This window comes from Rana temporaria, chromosome 2, assembly GCF_905171775.1.
Source record: "Rana temporaria chromosome 2, aRanTem1.1, whole genome shotgun sequence".
Classification (NCBI taxonomy): Eukaryota; Metazoa; Chordata; class Amphibia; order Anura; family Ranidae; genus Rana; species Rana temporaria.
In genome coordinates, this window is record NC_053490.1 from 269,978,664 (window position 1) to 269,996,127 (window position 17,464).

A 17,464-nucleotide genomic window follows, 5' to 3' on the forward strand; every position below is an offset into this window, starting at 1 on the left:
CAGAGAATATGAAATACACAAGAAAATGTGTGATGTGTCTGCAGACACCATATGCAACAAACACAATCTGTAATGGAAATATTCTGTAGCTTGTAAAGCAGATTATAGTCTTAATTTTTGGGTCTTGCACCTTAAACACTGGCTGCACTAGCTTGTAGAATATAACGCGACATCTGCTTGTAGAGGAAAGAATATACCATACATCAGTTATCACAAAGCACCAAATACGTTTTTGCATTTATTATCTAAAAGGAACCTCTCAGGATAGAAATATGGGAGCTGCCAAAGCTGACGTGTGTACTTCACTGCTAAGCGAGCAGCTGACCTAAACAAGCAGGGTCATTGTAGACGTAACACCATCTAATATGCACAAAGCTTCTTCCATGTTAATGAATCATGAAATGAAGCAATGACATGAACGATAATCCTGTAGCATGCAAATATATACACACACACACACACACACACACACACACACGTTGGCAATGGTTTTTCCCATATGCCTATCCTGACTGCTTTTATGTTCACACGCAGATTAGTGTATATACTACTAAATTTTATAAGTTTTACTATGTACAGCAGGCTACTGGCTCCAGAATGTTTTTACACCTATCAATGCGATTGTCTCTTTTCTGGCTACAAACTAATATATGCCATTTAATTAATGTTTAATATTCAAAGTAAACTCCCCCATCTATCCATAAATGTCTCCATGCTTATTTTGCTGAGAAATCATTTTGAAAAACACCCCCCTAGAATTTCTGTCCGAGGCCATCTTAAGTAAGGGCAAATGATTCATGTAGCATTTACTTACTGGAATACATCTGCCCTTACCTCAGGCCTGGGATGTAAATGACATTTGCCTAGGCTTGGAAAACATGAAGTAACTGAAAAAAACAAAAAAAGTTTAACACAAGTAAATATACTTTGCTATGCATTTACTAATGCTAGCAGCATAAGGATTAAAAATAGTGTTGATTGAGAGAGAGTAAAGTTCCACTTTAGATTGTAAAAGGTATTTTTTCTATTATTATTATTATTATTATAAAACATGGTATAATTAGCTGCTCTGTGGCATAATACTGCACAGATCAGCCCTGAACCTTCCTCTTCTGGGGTACCCCGCCGACTCTCCAGGCTGCTCCTATTTCAGGTGTGCCTCCAAAGCAAGTCACTTGCTATGGTGGCACACCTGCGGGCTAGCTCCCATGCGAGCTGTGTGCATCTCTATTGAGAGACACAAAGTGCAGCTCGGCCCTGCCCCCCAATCTCATGTTTGACAGCAGTAGGATCCAATGACAATGGAAGAGCAACTCTGCTGCAGATGGGCACAGTGCTGATCGAGATCAAGCCCAGGTAAGTATTTAAAGGTGCCAGGTAGGGCTGGAGGAAGCTGGCATGGACATATTACCTTAATGCATAGAATGCAAACGCATTTTGCTTTAACTGCCACTTTAAGTTGATCTGTTTTTTTTTGGGGGGGGGGTAATTGTGATAGGACCCTTTGACACAGGCATTCAGTCTGTCAAATGGATCCAGACTGAACCACAATGTAGATCTATGGCCAGGTGGATTTAAACAGATGCTCATCCATTTACATCCAACATTCCTGTACGTTCAGGTATGTTTTTTTTTTTTGTTTATTTAATAGCACAGGGCTGCATCCTTTTCTGTTAGACAGAGCTAACCTGATGCCATCCATTTAATTTAGGTCTGCTTTTAGCCAATATTTTTTTTTTCTTTTTTTGTTTATCCTTTTGATACCCATAATGGGTTTCTGCAACAACTATATAAAATAAAAATATGTAAAACTGAACTGATGTTTAAACTTAACTGAAGACGGAACTGATGTAGCCTGAACACGCATTTTTTTTCTTACAAAACAATGTGACTGAACTGATGAAACCTGTATAAAAGGGCCCTTGTACTGCTCTACTAGAAAGTCAAATGAAAGGTACTTGGAAAAAAACATTGCCAAGTATTTTATATTTTTCATTATTTTACTGGTTTTAACAATCCAGTACATTGAAAAAAGTAAGCTTAATAAAGCAGATGTTGCCAATATTCTATATTGAAAGTTTTAACATAAAGTCCTTTTTTTTTTTAACGTATTCCTGCAGTTTACATAGGATAATTATTATAAATATAATTGTTGAACATAATCAAATTTCACCAGCAGATGGCAGTGCAGGTAAAAATCATGAGATTCGTTTAAAAAAAAAAAAAAAAAGGTTTTATTGAAAGGGCTCATCCCATCTTTTTATACATAAAAGCATGTAGTATAGTGGTTCACAACCCCATGACCCCATTTCCCAAGTTGTGGGGACCCCTAAGTAAAATTATTTTCGTAGCGTGGGTTGTCAGCACCCAAGGCAAGTCAAGTAATTTGCGCCCCTAAACCATGGACATTTAGCGCTCCCCGAGTCCCTTCCACTCGTAAAGTATTAAAGCCCCTTATGGTACATTTTAGGATGTACCACTCTTTGTTCGCCTTTCTTTCCCTTTTATCTCTCTATCCTAATTTCTAGTTTTTTTCCCCCCATCCCTTACTCTAGCTGTCTTGTTCTTTCTCTCCCTGTTTCTTTGTTACTTCCTCTTCCACGTATTCTTCTCCTTGCTCCTTGGTGTGGGGGGGAATGGGATGAGTGACAATGCTGGGGGGAGTTCTGATCAGCCAACTTAGGTGCTCTTGATGAAGGTCATCTGCTGATCTGAGAACAGTAGTGGGGACTTTTAATGGCAACTATAATCACAGGTAGTGTTACTCACTGTGTCTCCGACTTTGTGGTGTTTTGTAGCAGTGACACCTCTACCGAAATCAGGAGATAGGGTCTCCGCCAAGCCCTCCCACTTCATATTCCTCACCAGTCAGCTGACCTCTAGTCTCTGCCCCCCCCCCCCGCCATGTTGTGAACTGAATGGGTGGCTGCGGGCTCCAGGGACAGCCCTGCTGGGTGGCCACTAAAAGGATGGGAGAAAGGTGCAGGCTTCAGGAACAGCCCAGCATTTGGTGACCCCTGGAAAATCATCATTTGACCCCCGAGGGGGTCCCAACCCCCAGGTTGAGAACCACTGATGTAGTAGGACCATCTGTAAGTCATAACACAAGTATAGAAAACACTTTATGTTCCTATGGTACTCTTCTGCTACAACATGTAATAAATGCCTCATGGTGAGCTATGGCCACCTGTCAAAGATTTTACAAACGTCAGTCTTTTACAATCATTACACATTTTAAAGTATAGTACTTTATAATTAGTTTGGCATCAGTGTTTTATGTGATACCAACAAAACAGGAGATTGGTGGTATGTAGATTTTTTTTCTAGTTTGTCCATGTGTGTTGGGCAGCAATAGTCAGAACTGATGGAGATTAGAAAGGTTTCCAATGTCACTGGAGAATGTGTGCATAACTCCAGGATGGAGGAGACAGATCTTCTTTTTTGGCCAAAAGTTCAGCTAAAGGAGACATGCTTGACAGTTTAACTTGCTGGGTTTCGGGCACCTGTCTCTGGGTGAAACCCACTGCAATCACTGTACTAAACTAGTAGTAAGAGCCTGAAATTTTCTTAATACATTAAAAAGTGGAACCAAAAATAAAGGGAATAAAAAAAAAAAAAAGTGGAACTTTAGGGAAAATGTTACTGTTCCTCAACCTCCTGGGACACATCACAGGTTACAGGAGGCTACGGGTCCATTCAAAGCGCAACACTACTCACACATGCACTGTGGAAAACCAGCGATGAAGCAACAAAGTCACAGCCAGCTTCTCACATTCAAGATGTCTGCACCAGAGACCCTAAGACCAGTGAGGAAGGTATGGACAGTTCTGGATCCCTGGACTAGTGGGTGCATCTTTTTTAAAAATCAGAAGCTACAACAGTGTAACTACTTTTACAATAAAAGGTTAGCGGATTTTTTTTTTTTTTTTAGCCAGCAGCTACCAGTATTTGCAGCGGTTGACTTTTTTTTTCCTCCAAGGCAAAATTCTATGCAAAAAAAACAATTAACATCAAGTAAAAAATGTGGCAATACTGAAAACTGTGTATACATTCCTACACGTTTAAACAAACCAACCATGTATATATATTTTTTTCATATGTTTAGCATTTTCTAACATTAGTGGTGCTTGTATTGTTCCTCAATGTCCTTGGTACTATTAGCCATTTTTAGAGATAGTAGTTAGCCTGTATTGTCCCTTAGTGGGCTGGTTAAAAGGTGGCAGTTAATAGAAAAACACTTTATACTGTATATTTTTGCTGAAAGTGAACATGGCACACTTATTTTCACATCTCTAGTTCTAGTCTAGTCACATAGAATAAAAGTGTCATGCCCAATATGCCGGCCCTTTTCATCCAAGATACACATCAAATGGTCCAGCAACTCCATCAACGACAATCCCAAGTTCTTACTTATTGTAACCGTCAGAAGCTGCTTAAGGGTGCTTTTGTTTGGATGTGGGTTTCCCATTAACTTCTATTGCATTTTCTAAAAGCGCACCAAAATTCCTGCAGGCAGAATTTTGGTGCACTTTCAGAAGACACACCACTCTCTGGCAACTCACAAGAAACCCATGGGTACACTGCACTGCACCCACCCACACCAGTGTGAAAGCGCCCTAACTGGGGAAGATGTGAAACCTTTTAAAAAATATACCCAGGAACACATGAAGCATGTTAGGGCAATTTTATAGCAGGTACGAGGTTGACTTGAATGTAAAATACACGTCAACACACAAGAATTTAGGTGTGAACACAACCAATTTCCTAATGTAAATAAATACAAACACACGTTGCCTCAAAAGCAGAGCTTTGTTATCTTTACTAGTGCACAACTTAAAGCGGGGGTTCTGCGGGTTTTCGTTTTTTTTTTTTTTTTAATCCATCTGCCGCTCTTACCTGGTTCAAATAAGCACTCGTGTCTCCCAGTTTTTCAGCCCGCAGCATTTCATTTCTCCTGAAAAGGATATGTTTTAAAATCCCGAGATGGACGTTTCCATCTTTACTGTGGGCACTGTGAAGCCCAGCAGCTTGTCCTTCCGGGATATGGTGAATGCCGACGTCCCAGCATTCACCGCTCTATCCCGTGCATGTGCAGTGTTGACCCTGAGCGCCGCCGTCAACACTGCACTGTTGCCATCACAGCGGCCGGCCGGAGTCACGTGACCCGCGAGATATCGCAGGATTACAGCAAAGCGCGTCTCCTGGGATTCTCCTCACTCACTCCCAGGAGACTTAGCGCTGGTCCGGTGAAAATCGAATACACGCCCACTCCCGCGGGGAAACACTGATTGACGGGAGAGAAAATGCTAGATAAACAAGGTAAAAACGGCGATTAAAAGAAGAAAAAAAAAAAAAACGGTTTAGGTATTATCGATGGGTATTGTTTTAATTCAGCCAAACTTGAAATTTAGGGTTAACCTCCGCATTAATACTTATTTGAAAGAAAAGCATGGGGATAAATGTGCCAATCATATTTAAAAGTGAACGTTATTCAGTTGTTTCCCCCCATATACAAACAGCCTTCTATGGGCCTTTTTTCAACTGTTTTCAAATGAATTTAATCCTATTATATCCTTTGTTTATATCATTCAAATTTGATAGTTATCTGATCCATTAATAATTTGCATTTCAATTATCTAATTTAGATGAACATGTTTCTGGTGTCCTATAAACTGCCAAGATAATGATATATCCTTGAAAAGTTGTCTCTTTGCTTTTATTGCTCCCCAAGCTCATTAAAAATAAATTTTCTGCTATCCACTAAACTTAATTTTTTTTATATTTGTAAAAAAATGTCTTAAGGCAAACCCATTTGTGACAATATTTGAAGATTTCTTCACTCCTATAATTCAGCAGCTCTTACTGGTTAGCGTTAGTACCTACCTTGGATAAGTACTCCCTCATGACTTGAATGAAGTAGGGCATGGCAAAGTCCATAATGTTGTGCCTCCATGCTGTTTCCATGACAACATCTGGTCGCAGCAGGTCATAACAGGTAAAAAGACAAGCGCCAAAGCACTCTTTCTTTCCTTCAACCAAAAACCACTGCAGAAGCTCCTCTGCCAGTTCTGTGTCTTTGGATTCAGAGGCATACTGCATAGCATCCTAGAAAAATAAAATGGTCAAAGTTACAGCCTTTTTAATCAACCTACACTTTTCACTGCCATACACTATATATATATATATATATATATATATATATATATATATATATATATATATATATATATATATATATATATATATATAAACACAGTTTCCTCGTTACTACAACTGTTACCAAGAAATGATCTTCCACAACAGACAACCATGATCCAAACTGATTCAAGTAAAATAGTCCCTCTCTTTACCAAGAGATAGTAGAACTTCTTCATTGAAAAGTCCCTAACAGTTTTTACTGTCCCATACAGATTTAAAGAAAAAATCCCCCTAAAACAGTTAGCCATTTTCACCTTCTAAACATTATTGCTTAAGCCGGGCACGCACACAAATCGGCAAAGCCTATATTAAAGTGTTACTAAACCCAGGAGCCTGCATTCATTATATCTGGTCTCCCACAGTACACAGAACAAAGAAATGCAATTATTTTCGTAAATATAAACTGCTAAATAACTTCTTGTCAGCAGGATATTAGCAGTCTTGTGACTTCTATCAGTGTCCAGAGAAATGGTTAAAGCTTGTAGGAGTAGTTTTCAGTCTCATCTTACTGTCCTATTAGGCTGCATGACCCCTGGCCCTGTGTGGACAGTGCCAATTGGCCCTGTGCTGATCACATACACCCTCCAAAAAATAAAACACACAACCTCTAGCAATACACACCAAACTGAGCAGGTGCAGAGTGAGTCCAAAGGCTCTGCACCATCAGCAGATGGATTGGGGACAGTAAAAGGGGAGGATCAGAGAAGACCGGATCAAACAGTCTTTTTACACAATATGGAGGGGATTAACTCCTTAGGTTCCACATCGATTGTAACAAGCCAACTTTACTGCATATACAGACTGATGTTACTGTTGTGGCTTTATTAACACTTTAAATACAAAACACAATCTACTGATCAAACAAAACATTTTAAAAGGAAAATACTGTATTAGCAACTTTATAATCTTGCTAGAACAAAAAATATTCCCAAATTGTCTGATTTTTTTTTTTATTTAAAAAAATGTCATCCAAATTATAGGTTTGTATTTATGCAAACACATGAGTTCATTTCTGTTTAATTATTTAATCGCCACAACGTGTACAAATCAAATTTTAACATGTGTAGCCAGAATAAGAACAGGATGCAATGACAAAAAATGTTTGTCATTACTTTGTTAGGCAGTAAAGCCCATTCAATGCATTTTCCCACCTTGAAGTCCCACCACTATTTCCCCACTCGAATAAAACAGAGTATGAAAAACACACGGGTGATCATGACTTTGTAAACACACCTTATACAGTCTGTCTTTTTTGCACAGCTCCACACTCTGTTTCCAGCGATTGTTGCCCTTAAAGAGGTATGCTGCAATCCTTCTAAATTCAATCAGTTCATGTTTTTCCAAGCGTTGAGCAAGAGAAATATTGTCAAAGTTGTCATATGCATCTATAGATGTACGGAGTGCCTTGAAAAGAAAACACGTTACTTAAAATCAAATAGAAAAGCACAATTTCCTGCTCTATAAACTGTTCCAAAGACAAATAGTTGGGGAGGGAGCACTTGTTACCTGGTAGTCCTCTTCTGTAATAAAAAGGTTGTTCAGAGACTCATTCACGGATTTGTTGTTATGGTTCTGCACTGAACGAAGGTATGGTTTCACTAGAGGGAGTTGTTTTACCTTTGAAAAGAAAAGAAAACAGCATTTTTAAGAAATGTTATATACATAAAAAGCCCTTAAATGCATTGCATACCAGAGCAGATACTTTTACTCTAATCCTCTCATAATTTGTTTGTTTTTGGACATGAGAATTTTAGTGCCTGAAACAAAGGGAATTTTCTAGCAGTGGCCATTACACGCTTATGAAACTTAAATTACAAGCATGGTGCAAACAAATAAACCAATACATATTGCTGCTGTACTATAACGCAGATGTTTTGTGCTGCAAACAAATCACTCTGCAATGCAATCAAAATTATTAATCATTTTAATTGCGTCTGAGACTGCCTTATTTCAACTATGTCGCATCACATCCAACAAGGAGTCCATTGTGATTTACCTTGGAGAAGTAGTTGACTGCACGGGTGTGGTCCAGTCTGGGGGACAGCACCATCAAGAGGTCATTGAGAAGTAATGGTTTGAATTCTAAGTAGAACTGTATCGCTCTGTAATACAGCTCCACGTTGGCCACCTACAAAGAGAAACAAGTACAACATTTAAAGCCAAGAACCGTTTTTTGATTTTATTATTTGCAATGTTCAGACCAAACATTTTTAAAGCTTGCATTTTCAGTTCATCTCTGAGCCAGAAGATGGCGTGCTAGTCACCTTTTCACATATTTACCAGGCTAATGTTTAAAGCGGAGTTCCACCCATTTAAAAGTCAGCAGCTACAAAAAGTGTAGCAGACGACTTTTAATAATCAGACACTCACCTGTCCCACGGCCCAGCGATGCGGGCACACAAAGCCCCTCTCCTCTCCGTGACATCATTACTGTGGGCGCCTGCGATTTGCCGGGTAATCTTCTGGGACCTGTGACATGTTCCAAAAGACTGCAGGGAGGGGGGCATCTTCCTTCCGGGCGCCAGGGAGGGAGTGGGAGCTAGGTGCCTGTAAAAACTGGGTACCCGCTCCTCCCCTCAAAAAAATGACATGCCAAATGTGGCATGTCAAGGGGGTCAACATCACTTAAAACAGAAGTTCCATTTTTGGGTGGGGCTCCGCTTTAAATGACACAAAATAATGGCCTTATTCTCCCAAAAAAAATATATATATATTTTTCATTAAATCATTTCCTATTCTGTTTTTCTGACTCTTTGTAACTCCCTCACTTCTGTTAATTTGAAATGAGCAATAATCGTTTGTTGCGGTCAGCTTTTTTTCGAATTAACACATAATTTTAAAATTTAACTAGCCTGTTTTAACAGAGATTAAAAAGGTAAAGCTTAGTTAATGCACATACTGTAGTTGAATAGGAGAACTGAGTCATCTTTATTTTCTCCAAAATCTATAGGGCCCTGAACAGACTTTTAGAGACAAACAGCCTAAAGAGAGAACTCTGAAGTGTTGCTATGATATTAAAGCTGAGAAAAACAAAATTACGCTGTGTCAAATATGACAGACAGCTGAAATAAGTCTATCTGCAGAGTAGCTTAGTTAGTACTTCTGCCTTGCAGTACTAGGATCTTGGATTCAAATCCCCGACCTGAACACTATCTTGTATGGAGTTTTCATTTTTCTTGTGCTTTCCTTTGGGTATTCGAAATTCCGCCCACTCTCTAAAAGACTTGCTAGAAAGTTAATTGGCTCAAACAAGTGTGCCCAACATGGCTGCCTCTTAAGTAATATATGAGTCACAGGTGCTAAAAACAATATAGAAATTAAAAAAAAAAAAAAAAAAAAAAAACACAGGACAGGATATTCTACATTGACTAGATGAATGGAAAACATGCACATAAAACAGAATTATTACCTTAGTTATGATGTCTTTAAACTGCCCTTCTTTCCATGCATCTGTAGGATGGCTCATCATTGTAATAATTGCGTTATCATACTCTTCATACTTATCATATAAAAATACCAATTCGGACCACAAGTGAGCTTGCTCTGCTGCCCTCAACACCTGTAAAAAGAGTGAATGCACCGTTTACAAAAATCATACACAGACCAGATGCCATTCCTTGTAAAAAAAAAAAAGTTACACCATTAAGCCCTAGGTCACACCAGTGCAGCTTTGAAATCATGCTACCTCAGTGAGATTTTAAAGCTGCTGATCAGTGCGATTTTGATGTGCTTTTCAAAGTCGCTGCAAGTTGAGTCGCAACAATTTGGACAGTTCCATTGCCGAAAATAGCGTGCAACTCATCATGCAATTTTTAACTTTAAAACGCATTGGTGTAAATAAGGGCTAAAGGGTGTACACAAGGAGATTTGTATTACCTTGGGAATGTTCACCCTAGACCAGAACAGCTCCAAGTGCTCCCTCATTTTCTGTGGTTTGAACTTTGAATACAAAATGGCAAGCTCTGTAAACATTCCCATGTGTGCACGTTCCAGGCCTAGGGCCGCTTCAAGCATGGTGATCAACTCTTCGAAATAACCACGGTCCTGTATAAGAAAGATTTAAAAAATAAAACAGTTAATATGGCATTTTATGACCTGAATCTTATATAAAACACAATCCATAAGTTTGCTGCAGGTTTGTAAAAAAAACCTGTCTGCTTACCTGATAGTAATTTATTAACTCCTCCAGTTCATCAGCATGTACCACAATGTGAAGACCACACATCTGGGCAAGACGGAACTCTTTACCATCCACACAAGCAAAACAAACCTGAAAAAATTAAATAAAAAAAGAAACTGGTAAGAATTTGACAATTCATACAGGTTCCCTTAAAAAAGATTAAGGGTGGACAAATCAACTTTTAATTTGGGAGCCATTTAGCCAGTTGTAATTTTTAGGGTACATGAGCGTGTCGTGGTTTCTAAAGACACAGAGGTGCAGCTTTAAAGGGAAAGTTTACCTTTTCGGAACAGGTTACATGTTCCAGCTCCGGCAGCCTCTTCCCCCTATTCCCCAACTGAATGCGACAGTGGGTGGGGTGGGGGATCCTCTCCCTCTGCCTACACAGCTGTGCCATTCATTCTCAGTTTCCGGGGTATTAATAGACTACAACCAACTTCAGTCACTGAGGCTGCCAGGTTGCAGTTCTGAATGGACTGCGAAGATGCTAATGAGCACTTTCGTAGATCACTCACAAGTCCTGCCGCTTTTAAAAAGTCAGCTCGTATGGAGGTATGGGCTGGTCTGCAGAAGTCTGAAACTGTACCCCTGATCCACCGATTGCGGGAGCAATCCTTTCCAGTCTCCTTCAAAAAAAAAAAAATGCACATTTTTTTCTGCAAAAACATGTGCATTTATACTTAAAGGTGAACGAACTTATCCTTTAAAGAAAAAGGGAATAAAAAATTTCCAACAAAAAACAATGTTTTTTGCGGGCTGCTGGAAATTCCCTTAAACCCGTTGACTGGTATTTAATGAAAAACTTGAGATATGACCATACAAGAGGGCTACAGTCATATATATAAAAAAAAAAAAGTAATTGGTCAATGCAGTGACCAATGGCTGCAGGTATATATCAAGGTATATATCAATTGGATGAACAAAATAATGAAGCTTGACACACTAATTAACAGATTTAACTTTGGATGCAGAGCTTCACAGTGAATGCTGTGAACTGCGATATACCTCAGCATGTGCAGTCCTAATTATTTACTGTATAATAATTGTGATCAGTAGCCAAAACTATATATATTTGAATTCTAAGTTTTGAGCAATTTTATTAATATTGACAGACATATGTGCAGATTTTCTATAATCACCTCTTTCCAAGTGCGAGTACTGTTTGCTTTTCTAGCACCATCCACAGCAGCCTGATACTCTCCTAGGTGAACAAGGGTGGATGCCAACCGGCCAAAATTTGATACATTGTTGTAGAGAAGTTTAGCAGCATCGTACATTTTTTCATCATAGCAGCGATCACCAACCTAATTAAAACAAATAATAATGTTAAAACAAATTGTGAATATTAAAAATGAAGACCAGTGCATAATACATTAAGTATGGCACCCAATCGAGCTTTAAATCAACAGCTTCATAGGAATAAAAAATCACAAAATTCCTTTCTATCCTTGATGAGAAAATGGCACATAAGTAGACCAAGTTGACAGGAGACAAAAGTACATTAGGCAAGAATACATTTCCAGACTGCCATGATGTCCTCCAAACCAAAATTGGGCTAAGCATACTATATCCATCAATTTAACCATTTCTCAAAACAGGTACATTTAAGGCATGCCATGAATAACTATCACAGCTGTTCGCACTCTCAACTAAACTGTCAAGTCAGCAACAATGGCAACTGTAGATCAGAGGCCAAGATGGCGACTTCCCTGGCTGTAAATGAATGGAGGTTTTAAATTCTCCTTTAAGTTATGAATGTCTCTGGGACAGCAAATTTCTATATAATTTTGTATATTACAAACCTGCTGGATGTGGGCATTGTTTGGTCCATTAATAAATTCCTCAAGTTCGGTGAGCCGGTTGGTTTTAGCCAGAGCAAAGATGAGCTCTGTTTCCACATAGGATTCCCTGGCTTTCTTCCGAGCCATCTGCAGATATTTAACAAGCTCTTCCCAATTTCCTGTGTAGCATAAAAATGTAAGAAAATTCTTCAAAACATGCATATCTGTCATATAGAAAACCTAGACACAGCAAAGCACATGGGCACATGTATATTCCCAATCTAGCACAAAGGCTCCATTCCGTGAATGGTGGCAATTATGAAAAAGGACTACGGATAGGACAGCCGACATACAGCATGGTCATAAAGAGCCATTCCAGGTAAAATTAAACTGACTTTTTTACGCAGTCCTGAACCCTAGCATCTACTTATCTTCAATTGGATAAAGCCCACTAGTACAGAAATAACCTGGTATTGACAATTAAAGTCTAAAGTTCACTTTTAGGGTACAAAAAAAAAAAAAAAAAATTGTAGTAAATGTGCAATTTTCTCCTCCTGGAGACTACAAAGCTCACGGTCAGTGGATCACAGGTGCAATGTCAGGCTTCTGTAGACCTGTCTTCCAGCTTTCCTGCCTGTTAGAAAGCTGGAAGTGTCAGTGAAATATCAGGGCGCTCACCAGCACCCTCACAGTTCATTGAGAATTAGGTCTGTCTGTTGTGGTGGGGGATTAGGGGAGGTGCTGGAGCGTATTATTTGTTACTCACCAAATACGGTTGTAGCATGTAACATGTTCTAAAATGTATTCTTTAAAATAAAAACGCACTTACACCTGTACATTTGTCAACTGGATTTAGTCACCAAGCAAACTAAAATGTGAGGTTAGAAAAATAGAACTACCTTTACAACAGGAAATATCTTCCTTCCTAGACAGCTCTCCTCAAAACAAGTGTGCCCCCTGAAAATTTCCCGCCTAATCCTATTACAGTGGCATATTTTAAAATGTTTCAAATTTCCCATCACTTTCTCTCTTCGTGACAATGAGCTTCAGGACAAAAAGGCTGAATCTCATCAGCAAGACACAGAGAACATTGATTCTTGACTGAAATGCTGGGCTTTAATAAGGCTGTAAGCTTCCATGATGAAACTGATGAGACAATGAATATAGGGGTATGCAAAAAATGAAAGGCAGAAAAAAAAAATATTTACCACTAGCATTAGCAGCCTGTACCACTTCCATATAAGAGGAAGGATCGTCTGCTTTAATATAGGAGTCAATTGCTTCTTTAACCATTCCTTTCTGCAACTGTGCCTTTGCCAGCTGACTCCAAACAGCTGGTTCATTACAACGTTCAGCAAATTCATAAGCACGGTCCAGGTTGCCAATATGTTCAATCAAGACCTAAGAGATAGAAGACAACAACAAAAATGAACTTTTAAACTCAAAGCAAATAGGCTAAAAAAAAAAAAAAAAAAAAAAAATTGGTAGCACATGTCGTACCTGTACAGCAGATGTGTTCACATCAAATTTCCTGAAAATGGCAAAGGCTTCCTCAAATAGCTCATTACTAATGGCAATGTTTGCAATATCAGGGGCATCATAATTATCCAGACGGTTTATGTATTCCATGACTCTAGTACGATCAGCTTTGATAGCAGTCAGGATCAACAAGTTTTGGAGATTCCTGTAAATAAAGCCAGGTTACAGTGCATCAGAACCAGAGTTCTGTGAAATGTCTAGTCTTATACATTATTGTGTGAATACAAATTCAATTAATGGAATTCGGTCAGTAAATTGATGGTGCTTGAAGCCCAACAGGTAAAAAAAAAAAAAAGGGCACTGCGTTTGTGGTAATGGCATTAACATTTCTTAACAAATTAGAAAAGCAGGACCCTGAATTGTAATTTTGTTCATGGCAATCACATCTGGTAGGTGAAGTATATTTATTACCTGTGTTCACTGAAGACAGAGTTGTCCAAAACAATCTTCTCCAACAGCTCAATGAGCTCATTTGGCAAGTCCGCCGTCATGAAGGCTTTCACTGTGACAGACACTTCCTCTGGGTCTTGGGTTTCTGGCAAAGCTGTCTGTACAACCTGAAAAAAAAAGGAAAGAAAATGATCTTTAAATAAAAAATAAAAAAATAAAAAAACAATACAAATCTGTGTGTAGACTCAGAATACAGTGTCTGCCCAAAAGCAGTATAACATACCTGGTCAATCAGAGGCCTTCTGTATGGGTTGCTTTCTAATAACACACTAGCCCACAATTCTGGATCTTTACGGCGCACCAGATACCTTGAAAGGCTTTTGAACAAAGAATTTTCATTGCACACCTAAGGAAAGACCGACAGGCAGACTCTTTAGTTCAAAGTAACTGCAGGTTCTTAAACACATTTTCTTCAGCGGTAAAATTATCCAGTTACAGGTATTTAAATTGGCTGTAAACCTCAGACCACAAAATATGAGCAAATCATAGCCCTCTAAAAATGTGTACTTGTTTGCAGCTCTGCATAGAAACCAATCAGCTTCCAGGTTTTATTGCCAAAGCTTAAACAAGCTTATTTTAGAAGGTGATCAGATTGTACAGCTGCATCAGATTCTGAGTGCACCAGTTTAGTAAATCTACACTTAAGTGTCATCTCAATCTGCTGTTTCATTCCCCTAATATCAGCATGAATCACTTCAGGCAAGTTTTCCTGGCACAAAGAGAAAAATTATGAGTGATAGCCTCAGATCGGATCCTGTGTGAAGGGGCGGGTTGTATCCCTTTCCCTCCAATCAGCTCTCAAAGCTCTGCAGGAGTATAACTTCAGCTCTCTGCCCCCTTTTCTCTGAACTCTGACTAGCTATAAATATTCAACACTTTGATGGGAAATATAGAAAATAAGAATGCAAATTAACAGCTGCAACCTATGTAGTATGATTGGTTTCATTTCTGTGCCTGAGGCCAGTCACTTCACTGGGTATATGCAAGGCAGAGGTAGGCAACCTTCAAGAGGTCCCGTTAGCGAGATAACCTAGGCAAGGCATCCAGGAGTTTTGGTGTGCTTTAAGGAAAAGTGCACCCAAGCTGCAGAATATATAGTCTATTGCTAAAGCGCAGCTAAAGCACTGTTATAGGTATTGTTGTGCACATATCGATGCACAACCGGAGCTATATGGACATCTTTAAGTTATATAGTTGCTCAACAGTAGCACCCACGTAGCTGATATTTTAAATCTATATAGGCACAATCAGATCCCTAGGCTTTTGTGCCTCTATATGGGCACAATAGAATCTATATGCTATTGTGCCCATAAAAAAATGCTATGGTGTCCAGTATCCTTAAGCCCAGTAACACTGACCTTGCATGCAGTAGTGCTGCTTCATGCTGTGAATCCCGTGGCTACCAGGAATAAGAGGTGGAGTGCTGTTGGTATCACTCCGCCTGACATTACTGCAAGAACTCTAGAGGCATTGGCTTATGCAGGCAGCCGATGCCTCCGCGGAACTGCTGCTGCGGTTCTGCTCCCTCTGCGACACCTGCCTGGATGTAGTTCCTATACTTCCCGATGAACTTCATTCATGGCATGTGCCCGCAGGTCGGCAAGCCCAGGCGATCCACCAGTCATCTAGCCGCAATCAACTGGTAGATCGCAGTCCATGAGTTGTCGACCTGGGATGTAAGGGTTTAAAACCACTATCTCACAAAAACATTTACAACAAACAAATGCAGAAATATGATCTAGCTCAAGAAGAAAAAAATAAATATATATATATATTTTTGTTTGTTTAAATGCATACTGCAGTGATTAGTTGCACTAAGCTTAATAAATAAAAAAATAATAATAATAATAATTTAATTCAGAGAATGACATACATTGATTAGTTCCAGATCACACTGTCCTCGCTCATATGACACACATGCCAGATGGGGGTCTCTCTTTTCACAATACTTTCCAACAACGCGGCTGTCGTAAAATGGGTTTTCACGGAGGAAACGTTCTGGATTGTTGTTGCTGTCTATGTAAATCTTTGCCAAAGCATTGTGAGTGGCTGGCTCCTCACAGCCTTCATGGATTCTGGATTCCAACCATGGTAGAAGCAGCTTTAACCTAAAAAGGACAAAGACATTAAACAAGAATATCAGATCTGAATAGACAAGAAAATGTTCAAAGCAAGATTACAGGTTTGGATCCATATTCTGTGTCGATGTGTATTAAATCATAGACTATAGCATGCACAAAATAAATTTAAGCTCCCTCTATAAACCAAAAATCCATTCAGGTTCAAACATTAGCAGCTAATCTGCTTGAAATTAAATGTGTGCACTATTAAAAATAATAGAAGGGACTAAAATAAATCTCAAACTTTACAGTTAAAGCTGAACTAGGAGGGACAAACCCCCCCCCCCCCCCTCCCCAAAAACCTTACCCCAGCAGGGGGTCACCCTACTCCACACTGCAAGGATTATCTGCTCATTTTACCTGGGGGTCATTACTTATAAGGGAGCAAGTAACCCCCTTGCAGTGGGGTAAGAGGCTAATTGTAATAGTAAAGTTTTTTCCCCCAGGAGTTCAGCTTTAAGAAGGTAAACCCTTTTCCGTTTAAAAAAAAAAAAAGTAAGTTTATCAATTACCAGGACTTTTTAGCTTTATGGTAGATGTCAGCAGCTTTTCATTGATCATTTCAGAAAGCAAGTCAGCAGTTGTACAGGTATTGACATAAATGTCATCTGCTGTAATATAGTGATCGTGGATTTAAACATTTCAAATCTTTCCAGCAGTATTGAACTGCATAATAACACCACAATAAAGTACTGCAAAAAATGTTTAAAGTAGAAAGCCTTTTTTGTAGGGAATCTTTGCACTGGTGCATGTCAGAAATCTGGCACATTCCCAGCACTTACCGGTTTCGTTTTTCAACTTCAGCTACAAGTTCATCCGTGGAAAACTGGCCTCTTACCACCAGGATAAGGTTCTTTATCACATCTTCAGAGCAATCCACATCTAGCAAACCACCAATGACCACTGGCAACCGACTTGGATTAACCTTTAAAAGACACACAGACAGTTGTCAGTATATTGTTAATCAAAGATAAACCATTGAAAGCTTTATGTGCTAATTAACTTTTGAAGTGCATTGAAAGTTTGAATTGGTGATCTGCAATCATGTAATATTGACAGATCTGGACAAATGGTCAAAAATGCATGCACGAGACAACTGCTCTCAGTGCAAGATCAACTGGTGTGACCATGAACAAGAAGGCCCTACCAAGAATGGCATCTCATTTGAGATGCAAAGTGACAAGTGGTACGGGCTA

The 17,464-nt window shown here is 39.1% G+C and overlaps 1 protein-coding gene across 4 annotated transcripts in view; it reads right to left on the reverse strand.

Annotated features, from left to right (window-relative positions):
* Positions 1-17,464, reverse strand: part of CLTC (clathrin heavy chain) — a 104,108-nt gene that overhangs the window by 21,581 nt on the left and 65,063 nt on the right. For all 4 annotated transcript variants that reach the window (XM_040336942.1, XM_040336943.1, XM_040336944.1 and 1 more), the window contains 15 exons: positions 17,051-17,193; positions 16,022-16,256; positions 14,372-14,494; positions 14,110-14,255; positions 13,660-13,843; positions 13,368-13,560; positions 12,181-12,338; positions 11,518-11,682; positions 10,361-10,468; positions 10,075-10,242; positions 9,608-9,757; positions 8,195-8,326; positions 7,705-7,815; positions 7,432-7,602; positions 5,884-6,105 (listed from right to left, as the gene is read on the reverse strand). In XM_040336942.1, coding sequence (XP_040192876.1) covers positions 5,884-6,105; positions 7,432-7,602; positions 7,705-7,815; positions 8,195-8,326; positions 9,608-9,757; positions 10,075-10,242; positions 10,361-10,468; positions 11,518-11,682; positions 12,181-12,338; positions 13,368-13,560; positions 13,660-13,843; positions 14,110-14,255; positions 14,372-14,494; positions 16,022-16,256; positions 17,051-17,193 — 2,409 coding nt within the window. The remainder of the gene's footprint in view (positions 1-5,883; positions 6,106-7,431; positions 7,603-7,704; positions 7,816-8,194; positions 8,327-9,607; positions 9,758-10,074; positions 10,243-10,360; positions 10,469-11,517; positions 11,683-12,180; positions 12,339-13,367; positions 13,561-13,659; positions 13,844-14,109; positions 14,256-14,371; positions 14,495-16,021; positions 16,257-17,050; positions 17,194-17,464) is intronic.